General features: G+C 57.5%; 4 protein-coding genes across 6 annotated transcripts; 2 read left to right on the top strand and 2 right to left on the bottom strand.

Annotated features, from left to right (window-relative positions):
* Positions 1-128: 128 nt before the first annotated feature.
* On the bottom strand, positions 129-10442 carry ARRDC2 (arrestin domain containing 2). Of its 2 annotated transcripts, none has more exons than XM_068420669.1 (8): positions 9951-10442; positions 4250-4316; positions 3953-4100; positions 3509-3611; positions 2957-3213; positions 2000-2159; positions 1563-1714; positions 129-1472 (listed from the first exon to the last, which is right to left on the bottom strand). In XM_068420669.1, exons 1-8 carry the CDS (start codon positions 10213-10215, stop codon positions 1419-1421), a joined length of 1206 nt encoding a protein of 401 aa, XP_068276770.1. In that variant the 5' UTR covers positions 10216-10442; the 3' UTR covers positions 129-1418. The 2 variants fall into 2 exon arrangements, with proteins under 2 accessions (XP_068276770.1, XP_068276769.1); XM_068420668.1 differs by lacking the exon at positions 9951-10442 and adding an exon at positions 5273-5597.
* Positions 10443-10713: 271 nt separating this feature from the next.
* Positions 10714-15777, bottom strand: SAXO5 (stabilizer of axonemal microtubules 5). Its single transcript, XM_068420907.1, has 9 exons — positions 15228-15777; positions 15020-15123; positions 14743-14834; positions 14536-14651; positions 14092-14204; positions 13689-13890; positions 12653-12738; positions 11937-12106; positions 10714-10780 (listed from the first exon to the last, which is right to left on the bottom strand). Exons 1-9 carry the CDS (start codon positions 15775-15777, stop codon positions 10714-10716), a joined length of 1500 nt encoding a protein of 499 aa, XP_068277008.1.
* Positions 15778-15913: 136 nt separating this feature from the next.
* On the top strand, positions 15914-17948 carry PEX11G (peroxisomal biogenesis factor 11 gamma). The gene is made up of 5 exons (XM_068420722.1): positions 15914-15979; positions 16056-16244; positions 16330-16508; positions 16691-16729; positions 16864-17948. Exons 1-5 carry the CDS (start codon positions 15914-15916, stop codon positions 17087-17089), a joined length of 699 nt encoding a protein of 232 aa, XP_068276823.1. The 3' UTR covers positions 17090-17948.
* Positions 17949-19614: 1666 nt separating this feature from the next.
* On the top strand, positions 19615-23244 carry LOC137674868 (ectoderm-neural cortex protein 1-like). Of its 2 annotated transcripts, XM_068420645.1 has the most exons (3): positions 19615-19678; positions 20001-21812; positions 22767-23244. In XM_068420645.1, exon 2 carries the CDS (start codon positions 20016-20018, stop codon positions 21783-21785), a length of 1770 nt encoding a protein of 589 aa, XP_068276746.1. In that variant the 5' UTR covers positions 19615-19678; positions 20001-20015; the 3' UTR covers positions 21786-21812; positions 22767-23244. The 2 variants fall into 2 exon arrangements, with proteins under 2 accessions (XP_068276746.1, XP_068276745.1); XM_068420644.1 differs by having other exon boundaries at positions 20001-23244.
* Positions 23245-23828: the final 584 nt, after the last annotated feature.

Raw genomic sequence — 23828 nt, 5'->3', positions numbered from 1 at the left:
AGGGGAGGGAGCGCTCTGGCATCCCAACAGCCACACAAGCTCCGGGCAACGGGAAGCAGAACCAGAGCAAGAGAAAAATACCCAGGCGATGTCTGGGTTTAAAGAATTTATTTCAAACAAAACCTCCCCACCAAAAAGTCATAGAAAAAGAACAATCAGAGACACGAGTGCTCATTACAAAAGTGTTCACAGATACCAAAAAAAAAAAAAATCATCTGAGCAATCCCCAGCGCGCGGAGCGCGGCCCAGCACAGAGGCGAAGGCACGTTGTACGCGGGGAAGCAGCAGCCCCGCGGGCAGGATTGGCTCAGCGAGGGAATGCAAAGGTCCTCAGCACCCAAACTCTGCTCAGGGCACGCACGCTCGAGCAGTCCGTGCTCCAACACCCGCTTCACCAGTTCCCAGAGTGGGGAGCACAGGTTGCCGGGGCCACCGACCTCTCTGCGGGTGCAGGATCAAACCCATCCTGAGCAGGACTCCTGGCCCTGAAGGACTCATTTTAACTCCACATCTCCCATCAGCATTTGTGGCTGCCACCAGCCTTGACCAGGCTTCCTTTTCATCTCCTTGGCCAAGAGGGAGATGCCAGAGCCCCAGCTCCACCACCCCCGTGGTGGTATCACAGCCTGGGGGTTGGTTTTCAGCCCCATCCTGGGGGAGGGATCAGCACACGGCGCAGGTTTGCTGCTGACACACAGGAACCAGCTTTCCTGCTCTTGGCAAACAGCACCAAAACGCTGCTGCAGATCATAAATTCGCCCCCCAACTCCTCTGCCCCGGGAAGAGCCCATGGAAGCCTTTACAGTTTTGGTAGATGAGCACAAACCATCCCCCTGCAGGCAGCACCAGGCTGGTGGCAAAGGTGATCAGCAGCAGATGAAGCCTCTGCTTCATCTGGCCAGAAAAAGGCCTTTCACTTTCTTAGGGAGCTGCAATCCTGGTGAGCTGCTGCAGGAGAAGGGCTGCACCCGCATCACCACAGGACTCAAACCTGAGCAGGATTCAAATAGTCTCTAGAAATTCAGAGAAATACCTCCAAGCTCCTGTTTGCCATGCCGGGAGTTGCCAGAGCACGGCCGCTGCAGGCAAGGGGAGAGCAAATAACCCCCCCTTTGAGCCCCCCAAATCCTGGGGCAGTTATTGACCCCCCGCGTCCCGCCCAACCCCACACGGAGCCGCTCCACACCGCGGGGTTTCACGTGTTCTCCTGCCACGCACGAGTCCACGGCACCACGCTCGGTGTCGGTCCATGGGACAGCCACGACGAGAGCGGCCGAGGGCAGCGAGCGGAGCTGGGGTCTGGGCGCTGCAGGAGCTCTGGTCTCACGGCCACCACGTCCCCGTTTCCAGACTGAAGCGCTGCGCGGGTGCAAGCTTTCATCCCAAGGGACCACCACGATGTCACCCGTGTGCTTCTCTCAGCAGGTCATGCAGCGCGGGCGGATGTTGTCTGAAGGGGGGTTTGGATCAATCTGCAAAGCCAAGTTGAGAGTCAAAAACCTCAGCAGCGAGCGCATCCCAGCCACCTCCACCAGCCCTCCCAGCCCGGGGGGATTTGTTACCTCCGAGTACAGCGGAGGTGGTCGGAAGCGAAACTCCTGGATGTAGGCGAAGAAGGGACCTTCCACGATGCCACTGAGTTCGCTGCGGCACGGCGGAGCCAGGCTCTGCTCAGCCTCCGGGCTGGACACGACTGCTGAGTATTCAGGGGGAGCTGAAGAGAAAAAAGAACCATCAGGGACCAGGAAACACTCGCTGTTAATGGGGGACACGCAGGGAAAAGGGCGTCAAATCCGCTGCTTCCCAAACCCTCCCAGTTCCCAGGGAAGGAACCCAGGAGATGCAGCACCACAACCCAAAAAAATGAAGTAAAAAAGCAAAAGCTGGTCCTGGAGCGAGAGACAAGGTTGAGAACTTGCTCTGGTCCTCACTACCCACAGCGGGCTGACCAGGGGGGTTTGCAGCACCCAGAGAGATCCCGGGAGAGGGAGACCCTCACCCTCCGGCTGCTCCGGGATGGTGCTCAGCCAGTCCAGGTTGACGCTGTACTGGCTGCTGACGCTGGACGTGCGGCTCCCGAAGGGATGCAGCGGGATGGTTCCGATGACGAGCGGCAGCTCGAGGAGCAGCTTGGACGTCCCAGGAATATCCACACAAACCTGCGGAGACAGCGGGGAAGCTGAGCTGTTGGTGTTGTCCCAGTCTAGAGGGCTGAGTATCTCCCCAGAGCACTGGTTTGAGCTGGCCAGGAGGGGATTCTTGCAGCGGGATGCAAAGAGAGATGCAAATGCTCCTGCACGAGCCGTTGTGCTGTGCATGAGGGGCAATGGGGAGATCCCAAGACCCCACACAGAATCACAGAATCAATGAGGTTGGAAGAGCCCTCTGGGATCATCGAGTCCAACCATTGCCCTGACACCACCATGGCAACTAGACCAGGGCACTAAGTGCCATGTCCAGGCTTTTCTTAAACCCCTCCAGAGATGGTGACTCCACCACCTCCCTGGGCAGCCCCTTCCAATGGCTAATGACCCTTGCTGAGAAGAAATGCTTCCTGATGTCCAACCTGACCCTCCCCTGGCGAAGCTTGAGGCTGTGTCCTCTTGTCCTATCGCTGGTTGCCTGGGAGAAGAGGCCAACTCCCACTTCACTACAACCTCCCTTCAGGTAGTTGTAGACTGCACTAAGGTCACCTCTGAGCCTCCTCTTCTCCAGGCTAAATGCCCCCAGCTCCCTCAGCCGTTCCTCATAGGTCAGACCCTCCAGACCCTTCACCAGCTTGGTCGCCCTCCTCCGGACTCACTCCAACACCTCAACATCTTTCTTTTCTACAAACCACCAGACCCCAGATCTCTGCAGCAGCCCAAAGCAGGCATGATGAGCACAGCTCTGGTGAGAAGGGGAACGCTCAACGCCGAGCTGAGCCGCACGCAACGCTCCCCGCGAGGTTCCTCACCTTCAGGGAGTATTCCACCTGGATGATGCGGCACTGGAGGATGGATGGACCCACGGGTGGGATCTTCAGCGCCCGCCCGTGCCACACCTCCCGCTTCCCCGCTGCAATGGGGTCACCGACAATGCTGGTCACCACCGACTTCTTCTGCTTCTTGGTGCCCCGAGCGATGAAGGTCTGAGTCTGGATGATGGCCGCCTTGGGCACCACCGCGCGGCTTGTGCAGTTGTCGATCTCAGCAAAGATAGGGATGACCTCACCTACCAAAACAGATCCACGCATTGCAGGAGGGGAGATGGTGCCGGTCCTGCCTCAAGGAACTCCTGCACGGGATCACCGAGGGTTGCTCATGGTACCCAGCACCGCAGGCACAAGGTTTCATCTAGCAGGAGCCTGTCCCGAGGAGGTTGCCCGGATCAGGTGCGCACGCTGAAGCGCTCTGACTGATTTTGGGCCAGAAGTCAGGAGCCCAGCTCACAGTGACCCCAAATCCCCTCCTGCTGGGGTCCACCCCAGGGCCCACAGAGGTTCAAGGGCACCAGCACGTCGTCTCACCTGGGGTGTAGCCTTTTCGGTCAATCTTGGCAGTCACAGAAACCTGGCCACGATTGCAGTACCAGGCACGAGCAAGTTTCTCCTTAGCACCAGCCTGGGGAGCCTGGAGGAAGGGAAATATTGAAGCTACTTAGTAAGAAAGGATGAAACTCAAAGCAAGCACCTCCCTGGCACCGAGAACCTGCCGAGGAGCATCAGCAACTTCTCAGGTATCTGACGCAAGACGCTGTCGCAATGCATTGAAGTTTCCAAAAACTAGAGAGACACAGATGACCCCTGCCCTGTCCAGGTAACGCTGGAGGACACAAGTTACAGGGGGGCAAATATTCTCTCTGGAAATCAGGTCTGCATTGTAATGCTGGAGGGGAGGCAGACACCTTCCCCGTGGGCTTCCCGGGGAAGTTCTGGATGCCGCTGGCCTGAGGTGGAGCAGGGGGAGCTCACCAGCAGCGCAGGCGTGTTGATGTCGATGGGTTCAATCACAGTGAACTCCTTCTTTGCCTTCTTCACTGTCGACCAGGGTCTGTGCAGTTTGGCTTTCACCCAGTAGCGCACGCTGCCGTGCTTTCCCTCAAAGGAGGTAGCCAGGGTCCTGGGTATGAGCAATAAGCAATTTAGAAGGGCTTTGCTGAAAGAATCTCGTTTTCAAGGTGCCCTGTCCCTCCTCCCAGGACCTGTGTCACACCCCGAGCGGCTCCTGTCCCACTTTACATTAAGGCAACAAAAAAAATGTCAACTTACTCGGGGAGCTGGAAGGTGAAGGGGAACTCGTGCCTTCCTGCCTGCAGAACGGTGACTTCGCCATTGTCTGTGGGCAAAACAGATTTAAGACCATTATCTCCCTCCTGCAGAACTTCCTCTCTGGGCAAATCGGTGGCCGAGATGTACAGTTCACAGCAGAAGATCAGCACAGGAATATTTCTGCCAGGGTTAAACTGCAGCAGCACTAACCCAGCTGTGACACGAGAGCCGGGCACGTCCCGCGGGTGCCGGGCACTCTCTGCTTTCCATGTGTCTCCAGGCACGCACGACCCAGGGGCACCTCCTCGGGGAGCCGGGCAGCTTCCCCGGGTGGGCTCTGCTTCATCCTGCAGCCACCCTGCACCGTGGCTGGGGAGCAGGAGCCCAGAGACCCCCGGCCAAGGCAGGGGCAGCCAGCCAAGCCCCCCAGTGCCCCCCATGACTTGCACCCCCATCCTGCCAGCATTGCCCACAGCAGCTGGGGTTGGAGGGGACCTCTGGGGAGCACCTAGTCAAACCCCCCTGCTCAAAGAGAGCTCCTCGACCTCCGCAGGAGTTTTCCAATGCTGCTTCCCTGCCAGGGAGCACCCACAGCAAAGGGGGAGTCTTGTGTGGGGCCAGTCCCTGACTGGGGTGCCCTGCAGAGCAACAGGGTCTGGCTGCACACCCCAGGGTGCACTCAGCATTCGAGGTGTCTGGGGGGACCTATACACCCAGTCCCCAGCATGCCCAGACCCTAAGGCATCAATGCACCCAGTCTGCAGCTGCCTGGGGTGTCGTGAACCCAGTAGCTGGAGTGTGCCAGGCACCCAGATTTCAGCTGGCTGGGGTGCCATGCACCCGGGGTGTCCCAGGCTTTGCCATGCACCCTGATTTCAGCTGGTTGGGGTGTCATGCACCCAGCAGACGGGGTGTCGCAGGCTGCCCCACACACCCGGTATTCCAGCCCCTGGGGTCTCCGGTGCACCCACGCCCCCGCCCCCGGAGCCCCCCGGGGGTGCCGTCCCCGGGGGGGTGCCGTACCTGGGGGTGCCAGCAGCGTGTCGCGGTGGTTGAGGAACTCCACCTGGTCGCTGTAGCTCTGCGTGTAAGCGGTGCTGGAGCCGGCGCTGCGGGACTCGGTCCAGTGGACGCGGGCAGCGCCCATCGCCCGCAGCCTCAGGGCTCCGAGCCGCGCCGCCGCCGCCAGCTCCAGCACCACGCGGCCCGACACCGCCTGCCCGGGGCTGAACGCAACCGGCCCGTCCCGCTCCGGCCCCTCCAGCACGATGAAGAAGCGTTTAAGGCGCTCGAAAATCATGGCGAGCCCCGGCCCTACGGCGCAGCCCGGCCCCGCCGCCGCCCGCCGCTCTTTAAGGGCCCCGGCGCGGCCGGGGGCGGCCCCGGTGGGGCGGGACGGGCGGGAGGAGCCGAGCCGGGCCGTGCAAAACACGGCAGCGAGCATGTGCGGGCTGGGCCCCCCACTCCGGACCGTGCAAAACACGGCAGCGAGCATGTGCGGGCTGGGCCCCCCACTCCGGACCGTGCGGGGCGTGGGAGGGGGGCGATGGGCCGTGGGGTGCGTGTCCCAGCCCCTCCGGCCGCCCCCCGGCCCCGCACCGGGCATCCCGGTGGGTGCCTCCCGTCCCGTGGGAGCAGGATGGTCCACGGGGCCGAGCAGCACCGCACCACGCAGGGGACACGCGTGTGAGAGCCGTGGGGTGTTGCTCAGTGCCCCCCAAACCCCCCCTCCAGCTCCCATCCCCACCCTTGGCTCAGCACCGGCCACGATCCGTGTTCCCGGGGTCGCCCGTGGCTGCCGTGGGGGGATTTCTGGCCCCTTCGGTCCCCGTTCCCGCAGGCGAGGGCGGCTCCGCACGCACACCCACGCACACCCACGTCCTTCCCTTCCCAAGAGCCGTTCCCAAGGGTTGGGACAGGCTGCAACTGGATCTGGGCTCCTCACGCGGCGCGGCCGGGCCAACTGGCAACGAAGGGAAAACTTCGTGGTCTGGGACATCGCTTCGCTTATTTCTAAGAAATCAAGAACTGGCCCCGGTTCAGCTTGTGCAATTACAGAGCGAGCAAGACATCTTCCCTGCGCTTTTTAACCAGGCGAGCGCTGGTTTTCTACCAGCTCTTACTGGGGTTTGTGCGGTGCTGCCCCAAAACCCAGCAACAAACCCGCGCGGACAGGCACGGTGTGGGGACTTGCTCCCTTGGCAGCATCAGCTCAGCTGGGGTAAAAGCATCAAAACTGGGCACTGGTGATTCTCAGGGTGGACGACACCATTAGCAGTGCCCCAAAATGTTGTAAAAGAGAGGAGAAAAGGGTCTACGCCCCCCCCAAAAGGGTTAACGCAGCTTTAGAAACTTCCACTTTAATCACGATTGTCACCAGAGCTCTCCACCCCAGGCACGGGCTGGGGATAAGACAAAACAGGCATTAAAAAAATGTTACTCAGCGTTTGGCCACCGAAGTTTGGAGGATTTTCGAGTTGCTCCCAGCCCTGCTGGGCAGGCCCCGCTGTGCTGAATGGGTTTGATCTCAGCCACTGAAAACGAGCTGGGCTTAAGCCTTGCAAAGCTTTAGCTGTCTCCGAGGCTAACTGGAATCGGCTGTCTCCCTCCCCAAGGGAAGGGGACAGTGTTTTATTTTATGTGCCCAACCATTTGCTGCCACAAGCAACTACGAATGGTAGCAAATGCTGTAAAGGGAGCCTGGCAGCAACGGGAGAGGGAAAGAAGGAAGGAAGGCACGTCACAGCATGAGTTAACAGGCGATGCCGGCTCTGGGAAGGTGCCTGGTGTCCCCCCTGCGATGCACGGTGACATTAGAGGTGGTGGGGACTCCCGAGAGGGGCTGGAGCCTTGGCAGGGCTGAGGCAGCTCCATCCTGCGCTTGGCATCTTCCTCCTCCCGCCCGTCAGCACACACCCCTCGGCCGTGACTCAGCCTTCACCCACGGCATGAGAATCTCTGCAAACCTCCCTCCCGTGTCGGCTGCACGGGACGTCCACAGCTACCGCTCGGTGCCTCCCCGCGGGGTGGGAAGCCCCTTCTCTGACCTCTTTGGGACCCCAGCGCTGGGAGAGGGTCTCTCCTCTGTCCTGGGATCTCCAGGTGCAGGGGCTGTGGGACCACAGCCAAGAGTTTTCCATTCAAAAATGCTCCTGGGTGCCCAAACCCAACTAAAACCCAACTAAAACCCAGGCCAGGCTCGGTGCAGGACACATCTCCAACTCTTCAGCCCCACCTAGAGTCTGGCCAGGCTGAAGCTGGTCCCAACACCCACTGACACCCCACCCGGCTCCGAAGGGGCTTCTCCTTCCCTGACCCACTGCTGGGACCGGGTGGCTTCTCCCCACTGACCCTGGTGCCACACGAGGGTCCCTGGGAAGCCAGAGAGAGGGGGCGCAGCAGGTAAAGAGGCGAGTCAGCAGCCCTACCCTGACCCAATTTGGGGACAAGACGGGACAATGCAGAGCCTTGCACAAGCGCACACTCCCGGCCCGAGGAATAAGCTCCGTCCCTGCCGGATTTGCCAGTGTTGCGTATGTACAAGGATTAAGGTGCTGATCGAGGGCCACCCCACACGGAACAAGAGCCCTGACGTGCTCTTCGCCCGTGTGCCATAACTCTCCTGGATGTCTCCATGAAAATAAAATGGCTTCTAGATGTTTGCCTCTCACTGGGGCAGGACCCACACCTCTGGGATGTGCTGTGGGGCCCTCGGATAGAAAGGATCACTGCCCAAAAGGTGTTTATGTTTCCCAGGGCTCTCTCACATCACCCCATGCAGGAGTCCAGGGCCTTCCTTGCCATGCCTTTGCCCATTAAACCCCCACCTTCTCCTCTCTCCCTGCTCCCTGTCTAAGCTGATGACACAATATACATTTAATGGCCCTGCCACACCAGCTGAACATCCTCCTTTCACCCTTTTTCTTGTCTCGCAGCACAGCACCCTGATGCCAGCGCTCACCACCCTGCCAGGAAACTGCAGATAAACTCCCAGCTCAGGGGAGAGCAGAAGGGAGGGCTCTTATCTCAGCCGGGCTTCCCTCCGCTGCCTCGTTACCATGACAAAACCTGCGTTTTTTGAACACCACGCAGACCCAGCTGAGCTCAGCGAGAAGCAACAAGAAGGGAGCAGTCGCAGGGACCTTTGGATGGTGGCACGTTTTCAGCAGCTTCTCGCCAGCTGACATGGGGAAGGTCCTCACGTTGGGGACAGTGGGACAGAGCAGGACGCAGCGGGATCCGAAGGAAGAGATTTTGGCTGCAGAACAGCTCTGCTCCCTTTCAGTCCCTTCAGTCGCTCCTGTGATCACGCGCCCGTGTCCCTCTCACAAAGCAGCAGAGGAATCCGCGTATGGACAGAGACAATAAAATCCCAGCCCACAAGTTCTGGCGAGGCTCTCTGCTCCCCAAGGAGCCCCGTTCAACCCTTCCCATGTGGTAGGCGAGGGCCAGAAACCAGCAGCTCCAAGCTCCAGGAGCGCGGGGTGCTGGCGAGGCCGAGCAGCTCATGCAATGCCTCCAGCCCCTGGCCCAGCGCCCTTCTCCAGATGGCTCCCGGGGTTTCTATCACACACAATCCCAGCAGCACAATCCAAACATGCTCGCAGCAGCTTGTGGCTTCCCTACAGACGTTCACTGGAGGGATAACAGGGAATAACACTCACCCTGTAACCTTACAGCTAACGCGGCCATCATCCAAACACCGCGGTGACCAAGTGCTCAGGACCTTCTCTGCTGGAGTTCAGGGCAAGGACTTCTCCCACGTCCTTAATTGTGATGGGGACACTGAGCACAGCTACAGCTGCAGCTGCAAAGGGGCCATCCCACGGCACAGCATGGAAGAGCCACTGCCAAAAGGCAGAAACTCCAGAGAGATGCAGGTGTTTGGAGCAGATGGCAAGGTACAATCATCTAGAAATAGAGACTATGCCCCCCAGTGCAGTCCAGAGACAAGAACACCTCCAGGAAGGCAGCTCACGTCCTCATGTCATCACTCAGGTTTCCTCCTGCAACCTCGACATTTCCCAGTTAGGGCTGGCACCACTTTCTGGGTTGCACTTGGCCACTGACACAATTAAATGCCCTCAGCATGAGTGAAGTCCTACGGTCATCTCCAGGGCTGGGCAGCACATAGCACTGTGCCACAGGCAACACCAAGGCCAGCAGAAGCAGGGAAAGGGGGAGAAAAAGCCACAGAGCCATGACTGTAATGCTATCCTTGGAGGGGAGGATAAAAGACAGAGTTAATGAGCTGAGATGTCCCATATCCCTCGGCTCTGGATCATTTCAGCCCAATCACCCAAAGAATTCAAGCGGCTTGTCCTCTTGCAGCAGATCTAAGCAACGTGCCAGCTGGACACGCGGTCCCAGCATCAGGAAACTGAAAACAAATATTTACTGAACTACTAAGTGCTCTTTCCACGCTTGCGAACAGACGCTTCTATTTGCACTTCCCTGCGCAAACAGAACAAAAGCCACAACCCTTTCGTGCTCCCCAGCCCCGCGTTTGCAGGCAGCCTCCTAGAAACCAGCAGCAGAGAAACCCTCGGCAAAGGCGAGAAGGTGTCCAAGAGAGACAATCTTGCTTGGGTCGGTGAGCACCCACCAGGGCAGAGGTCCTCTCGGAGGGGATGCCTGCAGCCCAGGGGGGTCCCAACCCAACGCCCTGGAGCAGAGAACCACCCCCACGCCCCCGCCTTACCGGGGATGAGCTGGCAGCGGCGGTGCAGGAAGGTCTGGTAGGCTGTGTAGTCGCGGTAGATGGTGTTGAGCCCCACGCTGCGGCTCTCCAGCCAGTGCGCGGTGGCACGCCCGCAAGCGCACACCTCCAGCGCCCGCAGCCGCAGCGCGCCCCGTAGCTCCAGCCGCACCCGGCCGTGCAGCAGCTCCCCGCTGCCGTAGGCGCCCCAAGCTCGCCCCACGTCCAGCTCCACCACCAAGCTCCGCACACGCCCCGGGGGCTGCATCGCTGCTGGCTCTGCTTATCCGGCAGCTCCAGGAGGCCGGTCGCCACCTGGGCTGAGGCGAGCAGGACAGGCAGCTGTGCAGCCCTCCGGGGACGGGAGGAAAGAGCAAAGGCTACACCAAGATCCCCTAATTTATCCCCGGCGCAACCCTGCAGGCCTAATCTTCCCCAGGGTTGGACTGAGACCCTGTTTTGCAGTGATGCTTTAGCGTTGACCTCGTGTGCGTGAGGCTGATGCCGTGCTGAGGATGGGGCCGCGGAGACGAGTGACGTGGTTTTAAACCGATCGAGAAATAACATGACTTCGTCTTATCTCTGAGTCACAGACACTGTTGATGTGCAACTGGTACGTGCTGGTGGCTCCGTCGGCAGGGAGGGGTGTCATGTGCCACCGGCCGTGCTGGCAGATTTCACGTAGCTGGGGGAATCACAGAAAGGCTGTTTGGCCTTCCCAGTTCAGGCATTCCTGGGGCGTTGCTGGAAGGGGTGGGAGAGGAGTTTAGAAAGCAAAGACTCTCACCCCAAAAGCCAGTTTTACTTTCTGTGGCTGAAGTTGCATCAAAATCCACACGAAAAAGAAAGTGAATAACCACAGGGTCCTCCCAGCAACAGCTCCCCCAGCCAGCTGGTTCCACCAAAAGGGTGATGGTCACCATTTATCCCCAGTGAGCCGTGGCTGTTTCTGTGGTAGCACAGGTGGCAATGCCACCTCAGTGTCACAGAAAAGTAATGGGGCAGACTTGTAGGAGATGCAAGTCCCTGTTACTACATCAAATGATGCAATCTAGGTGTTTAAATCGTGGTGTTCGCAATATAGTGATGTGAGGTATTTGCAAGACTTGAGTATGTGGCTTGTTTGAAGCATGTGTGGAACAAAGACTCTCCCCTTCCTGAGAGACACGGACTCAAATCCCAAGAGGAAAGCACGGGGGTTCATGGGTCCAGCCACTGCTCACACATAAACTGCAGCAACTGGAAACAATTTAGTAACCTGTGCTCAAACGCCTTGGTGCTGCCTCACAGCACCTGTGAATCAAGCCCATCTGCAGCAAAAGGCTGAGAAGAGCTTGTGAAGTGGCAGCTGTGACAAGGCAGCAGCTGACCCTGCTCACTTGGCCTCCCATGGGAAGGGGCTGACCGGCCCACACTGATCCCTCTTTAAAATAACCTCTATCCCAAACACAGTTAGTGCAAGCTCAGCATTCAGGAAACTCACAGGAGTTATCAACTCAACAACACACAGCTCACCTCTAGGAAAACAGCCCGCTCACCACAAGCTGGGGAGAGCTACCTCTGCCCTGCTGTTCACTGACCTTTGGTTCCAGGCCTTGACACCAAAATCCAAACAGAAAACAAGGGGATATTCCAGCCCACACACAGTCCTGACAGTGCTTCTGATCTCTTGCCCTTTCTCTGAGCTTCCCCCACCCCACCTGCTTCCTCCTGCCCCAGAGCTAGAGCCATGCAGTGGGTCTCGCAATCCAGCGAGATGTGTCACCCATGTCTTTGGGCTAATCTCCCCGTGTTCATTCTTGCTGTCACAACACCTTTTTGTGTCCTCGTTCAACTTGTGAAATAAATGTTCCCTATAATAACGCACAGATGAGCCAAGAGCAGGGCACCAGGGTGGCTAACAGGTACCATGATGTGTAGGCAGTGCACAGCACAGGCAGTTCTGGGCGGGCACCAAAGAAGGGAGAATGTCATGATGCGAAGGTCACCTTCCTCCGGGGACGGTATCCTTTCAGGGTCCCCAGGGGGACGGAGCTCACTTGGCATTCTGCCTTTTGGATTTCTGCTGGGTCTCTAGACTTGGGCGTGAAGTTGTCTTTGTGCTCAGTCCTGAAGAGGTCCGGTACCTTCCAGGGTAGCTCCAGGTGTGAGCATTTGAGCTGAGGAGAGAGAAGAGCTTTCAGCAGATGGGGAGGGGGCTGGGGAAGAGGCAGGTGGTAACGTGGCACCTGGCAGCCCCTACATCTGAGCCCTGTGTTGCTACCTGAAGGGTCACCCCCCTGGGCAGCTGCACCCTGTGCCTGCCTGCACCCTCTCTCTCTGGCAGATGCGCAGCCTTCTCTGTTGGTGGTGCAAAGAGACGTTTACCCCGGCAGGATGCCTCTAGCCACACCAGTTTTCCTCCTCTGATCCTCTGGGGGGCACCAGGATCACCTTCCCCGTGGCTCCAACATTCCTTGGCTTAGGGACTTGGTTGCCTGTCCCTCCTCTTCCTTCAAAGATTTGTCTCAGCTACGACTGCTCCCCACAGAGTATTTCCTTGAGGCCGGAGGCAGACAGGATTTGATGCGTGGTTGTCCCACCTCAAGTGGCTCAAGAGCACACAACAAAACTGGTGACATTAATGGGGAGGCTACAGCTTCGCTCGCTATAATCCCGCTTCCCCAAGCTGCCCCGTGGTAAATCCAAGCCTATTAAGGCTGTACCTGCTGTAGCTTGTCTTCAGGGAATCGTTGTTTCTGCTGTCTGTGTGGGACCAGCGTGGCCTTCATGGTTGAGATAGAACTTTCATCTGCTGACAGATGGAATTGAAATAAAAAGTAAGTTCAAGCCAGTAAATTTGGAGGCCATATCAGAAAAGCTTTGCAGTTTGACTTGCAGTCACAGGTCTGTGTGCATTTCCATTAACAAGTGGAAAAGACGGGCTTTGCCGTCAGCACTTTGCTGAAAACCTTTGCCCAGACAGAAAACAATTCTCAGGGTGAGGAGGTAGATGGAGAAATTCACATGCGGTTACAGGAATATCGCTCCGTATGCTAGTTGTGGAGCTGCTCCACAAGTTTGGGGCCAAGCAAAAGATCAAATCAACTGTGACCTGTTCCACATTTAGGAAAACAAATGGCTTAAAAACAGATACATGGCACGAAGGGACCTCTCTCAGCTGCAGAGCACTGGCGATCAGAAGCAGGAAGCAACGTCAGAGGAGGATTTTGTTCATGCCTTCTATGACCAGCTCTAACCACATCCCTTCCTGAGGTTGCATAAGCACAGCTTTTGATGGAAATCCGCTCCTTCCTCCCAAATACAAACGCAAAACAACTTCTAAAAACAAATGTAGCAAGGGAGAAAGATTGAGCCACTGGTTCCTGTCTCAGAAATCATTTATGTCACCTGAATACACTAAACACTGCTGTACGATGGCAGTGAATGCCTATGGCTGGCACAGGCATCAAGGTGACTGAGAAGCGAGATGCCATTTGGGGAGGTGAAAGTGCCTGAGATTAGCAGTGGCTGCGTGAAGCAGCAGGCATGGGGCTGAGCACGGCTGTCCTGCCTGGGTTTGGGGTAACAGTCTCATTTTACTAAAGACACTGATGCTGCATCAGTGCCTTCCTGCCATCTTCAACCTCAGATGTCTGGGCTGCCTCCTTTCCCGGAGCACCAGCTGTCCCTTGCACAGAGCTAGGAGAGCCTCAGCAGGCTTCATCCGGCACCACGACAGTCCGAGCAACGTGGCCTTACTGTGGTAGTCGAAGGGGATGTGGCTCTTGCGGTGGCTCCTGCTGTCTGCCGTCACCCTCTGGCTCTGGGAGGGCGGCTGGTAGTGTGACTGCTGCGTTGTGCTGAAGGAAGGGGAGCCTGAAGCCTCATCTCCCAAGCAGACGCTGCTTCGGTACTTCAGCGGTAGCAAGTCAGGCTTCGGGGCGAGGTTCCACCTGTCAGCCTGGAGAACACAAGAGCTGCTTTAACAGAGAGGGGCTGCAGCTGGGAAAGACACCCTGTTGCACATGACACCCTGCACAGCCCAGAGTGGGGAGGGGAGAAGGAACAACAGTATTGGCTGTAGGTGCCAGAGTAGCGTACAGAAAAAAAAAGAGAGGGTTTCCACCAGAGAAACACCCGCACAGCAAAGCTGGGAACAGACCTCTGGGTAGGAGAGCTGGGTAGTAGTTGCCAACGCTTGATTCCTCTCAGGGTCTTCATCGCCTCTGGGGATGGATGAGGCATATTGGTTTGGACGGGCAATAGTTATAGGCTCTGGCAAAAGTGAGAGTGAAGGATGTCAGAGCGTCTCTGAACAATTTATAGCTACAGCAGCTTCTCCTCATGCCATAAAGCACAGGAGTGAATACAGCTGTTTAACCTGCCAGGGAAGGGGAGTGAGGATAAAAATGAGCCTCACAGTGATGACACTGATGCTGAGTACATAAAAACTATAAACCACTAAAAATATAAAATTATACACATATGAATGCCTTATATCTTTATCTACATCACTACAGCCAAGTGATAAAACCTACTGTTCAGCTTGTTATAAACCTCAGTAGTGGTCTGTACACGTTGCATCTGCGTCACAGTCTGACCCTACCTATGTTGCGCGCTGGGAAGAACTCCGACGTCAAGGTGGAGAATCTGTTGCGACCATCCCCCAGCTGCATGTTCGTGTGGTGGATCTGGGAGGCAGCATGTTCCTTGTCATAGACACTGCAGGATACGAGGTAAGAGCTGCTTATCTAGCAATGTTCATCAGAAAGAGCAGTTCCTGGGGATGCCCATCAGGTTTCCCGGCCGATACCTGTGTGTCCTCTCGTCTGGGGCGCCGTAGGCATGTTTCTGCTCGCTGATAAATCCGCTGCTTCTGGGATCCCCAAGTTTAACAGACGTGCCCTGAAGGGAAGCCAACAGAGCCAAAGAACAGGCACTTAAAGCACAATCCCTTTGTTTCCCCTCTTTTTCTTTCCATCCATCTGGTTTTCACTTGCACAGATCCCACCCCTCTCAGGACAGAACTCAACACGGGAACGTGCTGCCCTTTAACTGTGTCTCAGTCATCCCCAGAATCATGCTGTTACCTTTACACTTGGCTTTGCAGCTGGACTCCATTCACCCTTAAACTGCGCTTGGTAAGAAGTGGTGTAATAGGACTGTCCATCCCCTTCAATAGGGGGAACACGTCCTGCCAAACAGCCAAAAGGGAAAATTAATGGTATTATTTCTAAAAACGCTCTATTTACCCTTGTAAGGTCTGTTGGGGACAGACAGGACTGTAAAACAGCTCACCCCTTTGCGAGCGCCATGGCCTGGCAGGAGGCTGGATCTCATACGCTGGGTACGAGAAGGCGTAGTTGGATGGAGGGAGACTTATTTTCTCTCTGTCTCCACGAGGCATATTATCCTTCTGCTGGTTGGGGGTGGGTGTGTGGGGTTTCCGAGGGGGGGTGGGGTGACAGGGGAAGCTCTCCTTCGTCGTCGGGGTGAGGACGCGGATGCGGGGGTCCGTGTGCATACGGACATGCGACTTGGGGGTCGCAGGCCGGGTGACGGGCTGCGGGGGCCTCTCTGGAAATGCCTGGCGAGTTTCTGAGCAGGTGTCCCTGCTGTCCCCCCAGCCCGAGCTCAGCACCTGCCCGCTGCTGCACAGCGGGACTGGCGCCGGCCTGAAAACCCCCCGCAAAGGGGGGAACTGGCTGTGAGACCATGGCTGCCAGGCGCTCGCCGGCGCCCGGCGGTCGTTCCCCAGCTGGAAGTGGGACGCTTTCAGGAAGGGCATGCCCGTGAGGGGCGCGGGGATGAGGGGCACGGGCACGGCCGGCACCGCGCTGGCCGCCATCGCGCTGGCCGCCATCGCCGCGCGGGCCGCGGTCGTGCCCCGGGAAGCACCAGGCCGCGTCGCCATGGCGACGGCTCCACCCCCTTCCCGCCGAGCCCCGCCCTGCGCGCTGACGTCACACCCCGGAAGCGTTGCCATGGCGGCGGGCGCGCTCCGCGGCCTGGTCGCGGTGCTCGAGACCTACCGCGGCCGCGACCGGGTGGTGAGTGACGGGAGCGGCCCGGCGGGGCCTTGTCCTGCCGCTGCGGCCGGGCCCTCACCGGGCTGTGCCTCCGCAGGTCCGCGCGCTGTGCTATGGCTGCCAGCTGGCGGGCGGGGCGCTGGCCGGGCCACAGGCCCCACCGTCTGGGCTGCCCGGGAGCCTCCTGGCCGTGTCGGCCCAGCTGAGCGCCTGCCGCACGGCCCTGCGCCTCTTCGACGACTTCGCCATGCTCAGCTACAGCTGCGGCTACGGGCTGGGCCCCAAGGTGAGCGCGGGGGGGCCCAGGGTGCACCGGCAGCCTCCCCAGCCAGGCCGCAGGTGCCAAGCCGTGTCCCCCGTGCTGCCCGCAGGACGAGGACGGCCTGGTGCGGGGGCTGTCGGTGCTCTCCAACCTGGCCAACCAGCTCTACTACCCCTGCGAGCACATCGCGTGGGCGGCTGACGCCGGCATCATCCGTGTCGGCTCTCAGAAGTGGTGGACCCTGAGCACGGCGCTCTGGGCCTTCTCCCTGCTCCTGGGCATCCTGCGGTGAGGCTGGTTGGGGTGGGGAGGAGACGGACAGGGAATGAACCGCGCTCCCTGTAATCAGGCGAAAATGAAGGACCCTCTCGGCTGCAGAAGGGTGCTCTTCCTCACGGATACAGTTAATGGTAGTGAAAAACCTCCCCCTCGATGCTATAGGAGAAATAACTCTGTTCTCTTCTCTTCAGATCTCTGAGAGTCTTGTTCCAGTTAAGAAGAAAGCTGAGGTATGCAAGTGGTACGATTCCTCTCCTTGGCTACACAGCTAATTCAACCCAAATATATATGCTCTCATTTGCGAGCTATCGCTAATTATTATTACGTTATGGGCTATCAATCGTATTACGCTTGCATCCAACAGGACGTCTTCACCTCGGAGTCAAAAGGAAACGAAAGCCCAAGTGAAGGCTGAAGTTTTGAGCATCCTCACAGACGCGGCAGATCTCTCCAACGCAATCCACTGGCTGCCTCCGGGATTTCTTTGGGCCGGACGCTTTCCTCCGTGGTTAGTAGGTCTCCTGGGGACCATATCTTCCCTAATTGGTATCTACCAAGCATCTGGAGGAGGAAATTCCGAAGCTGTATAAACCATAATTAAGCTTCAGGAGTCCTATTTTTACATGGTAAAAATGCCTTTGGTGAGGCAGGGTGTATTTTAACTTTCCTGGGTGTCGATGATTGTAATTCCACGCATCCTGTAATTGGGACTGTAATTGACTACAGAGTCAAGATGTCTGCTACAGAGAGGATTGTTCGCAGTTAACCATTTTTATCACTCTTCGTCAGAGAAATCTTTCAGGCGAATCCTCTGCAAATCAAGAAATCTCGTAGGATGGGTAAAATAGAGGGGAAAAAAGTCACTTCCATCCTTCCTTCCTGCATCCCAAAAGACAAACGTAACTCTTCAGTCTTCGCTGTCACTTAAAAGAGCACAAAGTCAGCGTTAGGCGGAGAAACGGCCACGGTTCTGTCACGCAAAACTTCTGAGGGACGGATCCTGTATGCTGAGCTCCAGGCTCAGCGCTTGGTGCCTCATCTGAACCAGGGAAGTGACCGGTACCGTGGAAGTTTCTCTGTTAGATATTTTGGTGTTTGAGCTCAGTTGATCCCCAGAGCACAAACAGGAGGGAATGGTTATGTTGTTTGTGATGGTTTTGTTTCTTTAGAGGTGCCTTGTGGAGCTTCTCCTGCTCCCTGTTACTCATTTAAGGAGAAATACTGGAAGTTGAGCGTTGCTGGTTAAACCGGGAGCAGCGCTGAGCCTCCCGCTGTGCCTGTACGGAGTGCCACCGGGTGGAGCTCTTCCACCGGGCTCTGGCAGCAGCCAACGGACCTCTTTGTTTTTTTTTTAAAAAAAAGCAGTAAATTTATTAATTGCCCTTCAAAGGACCAATCGAACCAATGCCAAGATGAGTTTTACAGTTATATTTCTAGGCGGTGCCAGTAATAAACGAGACGAATGCTTCAAAGGTGGCCTTGAGTGATTATTCCTCCCGATAACTGGGTGAATGTTCTTTATCTGGTTCTAGAAAGCTCCGCAGAGTGCCGAGGCGACAGAAAACGTTTGCGCTGCGTTGGCTGCAGCTCCCCATCTGTCACCCGCCTTCCTTCTCCCAAAATAATTCAGAGCACCTGACTAACCGGCATGGAACTGCATCTGAAAACAGTTCTGCTTAGTCTGCGCGGCGCTCGTGCTCCCCGCAGGGCAGGACGGCACAGATCGCTTTTCCAGGAGGTCTGACCTCTTTTTTTTGTTGCTGTTTTAGGCACAGACACAGGAAACTGTCTCCTGCCTGCGTTCAAAGAGCAGAGCGAGGTCTTGATACTCATTATCCTCCGCCCTGTCCTTGCTGTTTATCAGGACCTTCACCCTGTGAAGTGCCAGCTCTGCCACAGAGGACGCCTGGCTTAGAATTTGGTGTCAGATTTACAGGTTTTGGTACAATCTGGAGTGCGGGCAAGCGTTATCTGGAAGAGACTTGTTTTTTCTCTGCTTATGCCACAGGTCTTGTGCCCAAACAGGCGGAGCACCCGGGTCCTGCCGCTTAGGGAGAGCTGCTGCGCAGTCCTGTCACCATCTGTGGTGGCTCCTGCTGCAATTTAGTGTTTTTTTAAATCAGAAATCAGATTCTCTTTGTATTCTTAACCTCGTTAACCCCTTCCTTCAGAACACGCTCTCCCACTTAGCGTGGGACAAGGCGTAGCGATAGCGATTAAAAAACCCCAATCACATGCGCCTCCGGTGCCAAATTAGTAAAACTCTGTGCTAGAATTAACAGCGTGGTTTAGAAAAAGGACGCAGTAAACTGGTCTAAGTGCTTTTGCTTCACCCGCTTCCTCACTGAGCAATTTCAAATTGCAGCCGGTGAAGTGCAGGACAAACCGAAAGGTGCAAAGAAACAGCAAAATCTGGTCATTCTGAATTCCTGAAATACACATTTTCTGTAAGTGCTTTTGGTCCCCAATGTCACGTTGTATTTAAGCACCCATGGGGGCTGCTGCCTGCTGTCCAGGGCAGCACTCGCTCTTTTTCAGCCCAGCCCTTGTGCGGGCAGACCCCATCCTCCCCAAACCTGCCCTTTTTCCCCCTCTTTGCTGCAGCCATCAGCCCAGCTCTGCCCCACGCAGGAAAACATTTGCTGAGCAGGGACGGTTTGTTCCGGCCGTGACCTCCCTTTGTCAGCAAGCCGAGATCTAAAGGCCGATGAGCAGAGGAGCTGCTGATTCCAGCTCTGAACCCCGGCTCCTGCTTTTATGGCCCCTTTATGGCACAACGACGCCATCACCCAACCTGCAGCCGGCTTTTATGGGCGTCACAGCTGCCGCACCGTCCCCTTTGCGCCTCCTAACCGCTGCCGAGGCCTTGCCGCGGGAGGGAGCGGTACCGCTGCCCCGGGAGAGCTGCTCCTGCTCGGGGGGAGCAGCGCTGCGAGGCGGGGGACGGGCTGGGGGGGGGGGACAAGGCCACGCTGCCCCCGGGCAGGAAGGGGTTAAGGGACGGCGCATGCGCACGCGCGGCCTCGGCTCCCATTCACAAAGAGCGAGCGGCGGGCGCCGCGGGCGCTGATTGGCTGTTCCGCCGTGCCGGGGGCGGGGCCAGCGGCGGGGCGGCCACGCGGCGGCGGCGGGGAGCGGCGAGCGGCGAGTGCGGCGGCCCCGGAGCGAGCCCCGGCGAGGTGAGGGACCCCCGGGCGGGCTGGGCGGGCGCGGGCAGCACTGGGAGCGCGCATCGTCCCCCCCGGTACTACGCGGGAACCGGCGGAGCCGTGCCCTGCACCGGCGTTTGATCCGGGACCGCCCGGTGCCCCGCTTCGGTGTGCGCTGGGCGAGCCCCGCCGCGGCGGGACCCCCCCCCTTCGGGCTCCCCTTAGCGGCCGGGCGCCGTGGTCCCGCCGCAGCCTTCCGGTGCGGCCCCAGCTTCACCCCCCCCGCCGGTCCCGGTCCCGACTCACCGCGCTGCCGCGGTTCCCGTGCTGACCGTGCAGTGTTCCCTTGCAGAGCAGCCTCCCCACCATGTCCGTGAGCAGCCACGAGAACCGGAAATCCCGCTCGAGCTCCGGCTCCATGAACATCCACCTCTTCCACAAACCGGGCCACGCCGACAGCCTCCTCACCCACCTCAACCTGCTCCGCAAGCGGCACCTCTTCACCGACGTGGTGCTGCGGGCGGGGAACCGGGCCTTCCACTGCCACCGCGCCGTCCTGGCCTCCTGCAGCCGCTACTTCGATGCCATGTTCAGCGGGGGCCTGAAGGAGAGCAGAGACGCCGAAGTCAACTTCCACGATTCCCTCCACCCCGAGGTGCTGGAGCTGCTGCTGGACTACGCGTACTCGGCCCGGGTGCTGATTAACGAGGAGAACGCGGAGTCCTTGCTGGAGGCTGGGGACATGTTGCAGTTTCAGGACATTCGAGATGCTTCGGCTGACTTTCTGGAGAAGAATCTCTACCCTGGGAATTGCTTGAACATGTTGCTGCTGTCCGATGCCCACTGCTGCGAGCGGCTGCTGGAGCTGTCGTGGAGGATGGCGTTGGCCAACTTCACCTCGCTCTGCAAGACCGAAGACTTCCTCCGCCTGCCCAAAGACAAGCTGCTGGAGCTGGTGGAGAGCGAAGAGCTGGAGGTAGAGGATGAGACGCTGGTCTACGAAGCTGTTATAGGTTGGATCCGGTACGATTTGCCCCGACGCCACGAAGTTCTGCCAGAGCTGCTGCGCTCCGTCCGCCTGGCCCTTCTGCCCGAGTCCTACCTGCGGAAGCAAGTGGCCTGCGAGAAGTTGGTGACCAGCCACAAGCTGGGGGAGGAGATCGTGGCCGACGCCGTACGATGCAAAATGAAGATCCTGCAAAACGACGGCCTGGTGACAGGGTGCTGTGCCCGACCCCGCAAGGTCAGCCAGGCCCTGCTGCTGCTCGGGGGCCAGACCTTCATGTGCGACAAGATTTATATGCTGGATCATAAAACCAGAGAGATCATTCCTCGTGCCGACATCCCAAGCCCTCGTAAAGAGTGCAGCGCCTGCGCCATCGGGTGCAAAGTGTACATCACCGGCGGCAAAGGCTCCGAGAACGGCGCTTCCAAAGACGTCTGGGTGTACGACACCCTCCACGACGAGTGGGCGAAAGCTGCTCCCATGCTGGTGGCGCGGTTTGGCCACGGCTCTGCTGAGCTGGACCACTGTCTGTACGTGGTGGGGGGTCACACCGCCGTGAGCGGTGCCTTCCCGGCCTCTCCCTCCGTCTCTCTCAAGCAAGTCGAACACTACGACCCGCAGCTGGACAAATGGTCCTTGGTGGCCCCTCTCCGAGAAGGTGTCAGCAACGCCGCCGTGGTGGGTGCCAAGATGAAGCTGTTTGTGTTCGGTGGCACCAGTGCCAACCAGGAGAAGCTGCCCAAGGTGCAGTGCTTCGATCCCTGCCAGAATCGCTGGACGGTGCCCGCCAGCTGCCCCCAGCCTTGGCGGTACACGGCCGCCGCCGTGGTGGGCAGCCACATCATCGTCATCGGCGGGGACACGGAGTTCTCCGCCAGCTCCGCTTACCGCTTTCACAGCGACACCTCCCAGTGGTCCAAATTCGGGGACGTCACCGCTAAGCGCATCAGCTGCCGCGCTGTTACGTCGGGGAACAGACTGTACGTGGTGGGGGGCTACTGCGGGGCTCAGCGCTGCAAAACGCTGGACTGTTACGACCCGTCGTCTGACACGTGGAGCAGCGTCACGACGGTGCCTTACTCCCTCATCCCCACCGCCTTCGTCAGCACCTGGAAGTACCTGTCTGCCTGAGCCACGCTCGGGCGAAGAACCGGGGAGGTAAATAGTTGTGGATCAACCCAGAGCTCCTCTGTATAACTTTGCGCTGCACCAGGGTTAAACCCTGAGGGGCAGACGAATCCGGACTGGAGTTGTCCTAGAGCCCAGCCTGGTGTGAACATCAAGCTCCAGAAAACGTGCTTCCAGGCTGGTAGTTTGAGCTCTAAAACCCTGCAAGACAGAGAAACGTCTCTTTAGGTGCTGAAATGCTGCGAGGAGAAGATTAGTATAAATAACAAGACGCTTAACCTGGCATCCCAGCCCTTCCACTGCGTCTTGCAAAGATTTTGGGGAATGCTCTCGGCGAGGAGGATTGGGTGTCGTCCCTGGTACCCAAAGCTCCTCGAGCCGATCGTTGGGCTGGCTGCAGGAGCTGGGACAGACGGCGCGGTGCCGGGGGGGGACTGGCTGCTGCTTTTAGCGCAGCCTCCTCCTCCTCCCGGTGCCACGGTTAATCTGTTAGTGGCACCCAAATGTCTTGTGGGACGTGAGGGCTGGGAGCTGGTGCCAGAACAAGATTATAGCTGGGATTTAGTCCCAGAACGGTTGGTAATTGCATTTGTAAGACAAGCCCTGTCTACATATAAACACAGGGTTTCTCCACTTCTAATTATTCTCTGGTGGCCCTTTCATGCCGTTTCTTTCCTGCTACACAGCGATTAACTTCTTAAAAATTTGCAACTGGAGTTAAACCTTTCTAAAGGCTCTGGGCAGAAAAGGGACCAGTGAATCACAGCTACCTGCAGGTTTCTTGTTCTTTTCCCCTTGCGAGAGGTCTACTACCCAAATGAACCTGTTCAATGTAATAAAATATCCTGCGATACCTATAGAAAATTCCTGGATGTAAAGAGAAATAAGCAGCCGGCACGCGATAGCCGCGGTGGAGGTTTCGAGGCCTGGGGAGTGCTCTCGGGTTTGGTGCACACTAGTCTCACGCTACTTTCTGCACTACAGGCTTCACACCTGATTTTGCCCATGTCCCACTTCACCGAGGCTCCAGGGTGGCAGTGGGAGTGCTCCTCACGCCGAGTGATCTGTGACCTGTCCTGGGTGCCAGCCCTCGCTCGGGGCAACGCAGCTTTGGCTTCGAACCGCTTCTGTGAATCCCCCCCCAGGGATTTACCTGTTCACACCAGGGAGGGGACAAGCACGGAGGGACCTCCATGGACTGGCAGCTTGTGCTGCCCCTTGAGATGGCAAAAGGTTTCCAAGTTTTCTCCTAACTCGTGTGATCTCAGAGCAGGAACCAGAGGAATATTTTTATGTCTTTCATATTGAATATTTTGTTTTAAGTGATATGTACTAGTAAGGGCAAAGGGAGCTCCTGAGTAAGTGGCAGCAGGCTCTGGACTGCGCTGCTGTGACGTGGAACGCAGGCAGCACCAGAGGCAGTTGCCTGAAATGTCTTAACACGTGACAGTACTTTGCCCACGGGCTGGTTCTGTACATTTTTTTATATATATATATATATATATATATACACAGCATTTATGTGTGTTTGTTACTCAGCCTGGAGCTGCTTCAATAAATCTGAATAAAATCCCATCGTGTCCCTTGCCTGCTCTGTATGCTTAAGCTGCAAGTTTTCCCTGCTTGAGTCCAAATCTGCAGCCATCGAGGGCTCAGATCTTCCTGTCTTTGTAACACAGGAAAGCTCAGGTCTCGTACTGCCTTCTAGCTTTGAGGGACACACAAATCTGTTTAAAACTCCAAAGATGAAGCTATTTTCTGCCCTTACCTGGTCATCCTCCACGGAGCTGGGTTTCCTCACTGCCAAAAAGAAGGGAGGAAAGCGCTGCCGCTTCTCTCCCCGAGGGCTGCACGCTCTGGACCCTGCTGCAGGTGACGCTGGGGGCAGTGGGTGGGAAGGAAAAGCTCTGTGAAGGGTGGGAGGACTGAGCCAGGAATCAGCCTGGTCAGAGGAAACGGGCACGAAGGTGCAACCGTCTCACCACAGAAGCATGGTTTGGGTGTGATCCATTATTCAATTTCAGAGTTAAATAAATCAATGTCACA

This window comes from Nyctibius grandis, chromosome 31, assembly GCF_013368605.1.
Source record: "Nyctibius grandis isolate bNycGra1 chromosome 31, bNycGra1.pri, whole genome shotgun sequence".
Classification (NCBI taxonomy): Eukaryota; Metazoa; Chordata; class Aves; order Nyctibiiformes; family Nyctibiidae; genus Nyctibius; species Nyctibius grandis.
Note: the sequence above shows the minus strand (reverse complement) of the source record. Positions and strands in the feature narration are given on the sequence as shown.

Coding starts and splice junctions, on each gene's coding strand:
- ARRDC2 (XM_068420668.1), bottom strand. CDS start 5,549: ATGATTTTCGAGCGCCTTAAACGCTTCTTCATCGTGCTGGAGGGGCCG. Junction 3,214..3,508: donor CCGAAAAGGCTACACCCCAG/GTGAGACGACGT, acceptor CTGTTTTGGTAG/GTGAGGTCATCCCTATCTTT. Junction 2,160..2,956: donor AGGTGGAATACTCCCTGAAG/GTGAGGAACCTC, acceptor CTGTCTCCGCAG/GTTTGTGTGGATATTCCTGG.
- SAXO5 (XM_068420907.1), bottom strand. CDS start 15,777: ATGGCGGCCAGCGCGGTGCCGGCCGTGCCCGTGCCCCTCATCCCCGCG. Junction 12,107..12,652: donor CTGAAGACAAGCTACAGCAG/GTACAGCCTTAA, acceptor CTCTCTCCTCAG/CTCAAATGCTCACACCTGGA. Junction 10,781..11,936: donor GGATACCGTCCCCGGAGGAA/GGTGACCTTCGC, acceptor CTTTTTCGTGTG/GATTTTGATGCAACTTCAGC.
- PEX11G (XM_068420722.1), top strand. CDS start 15,914: ATGGCGGCGGGCGCGCTCCGCGGCCTGGTCGCGGTGCTCGAGACCTAC. Junction 15,980..16,055: donor ACCGCGGCCGCGACCGGGTG/GTGAGTGACGGG, acceptor GTGCCTCCGCAG/GTCCGCGCGCTGTGCTATGG. Junction 16,730..16,863: donor CAGTTAAGAAGAAAGCTGAG/GTATGCAAGTGG, acceptor TGCATCCAACAG/GACGTCTTCACCTCGGAGTC.
- LOC137674868 (XM_068420645.1), top strand. CDS start 20,016: ATGTCCGTGAGCAGCCACGAGAACCGGAAATCCCGCTCGAGCTCCGGC.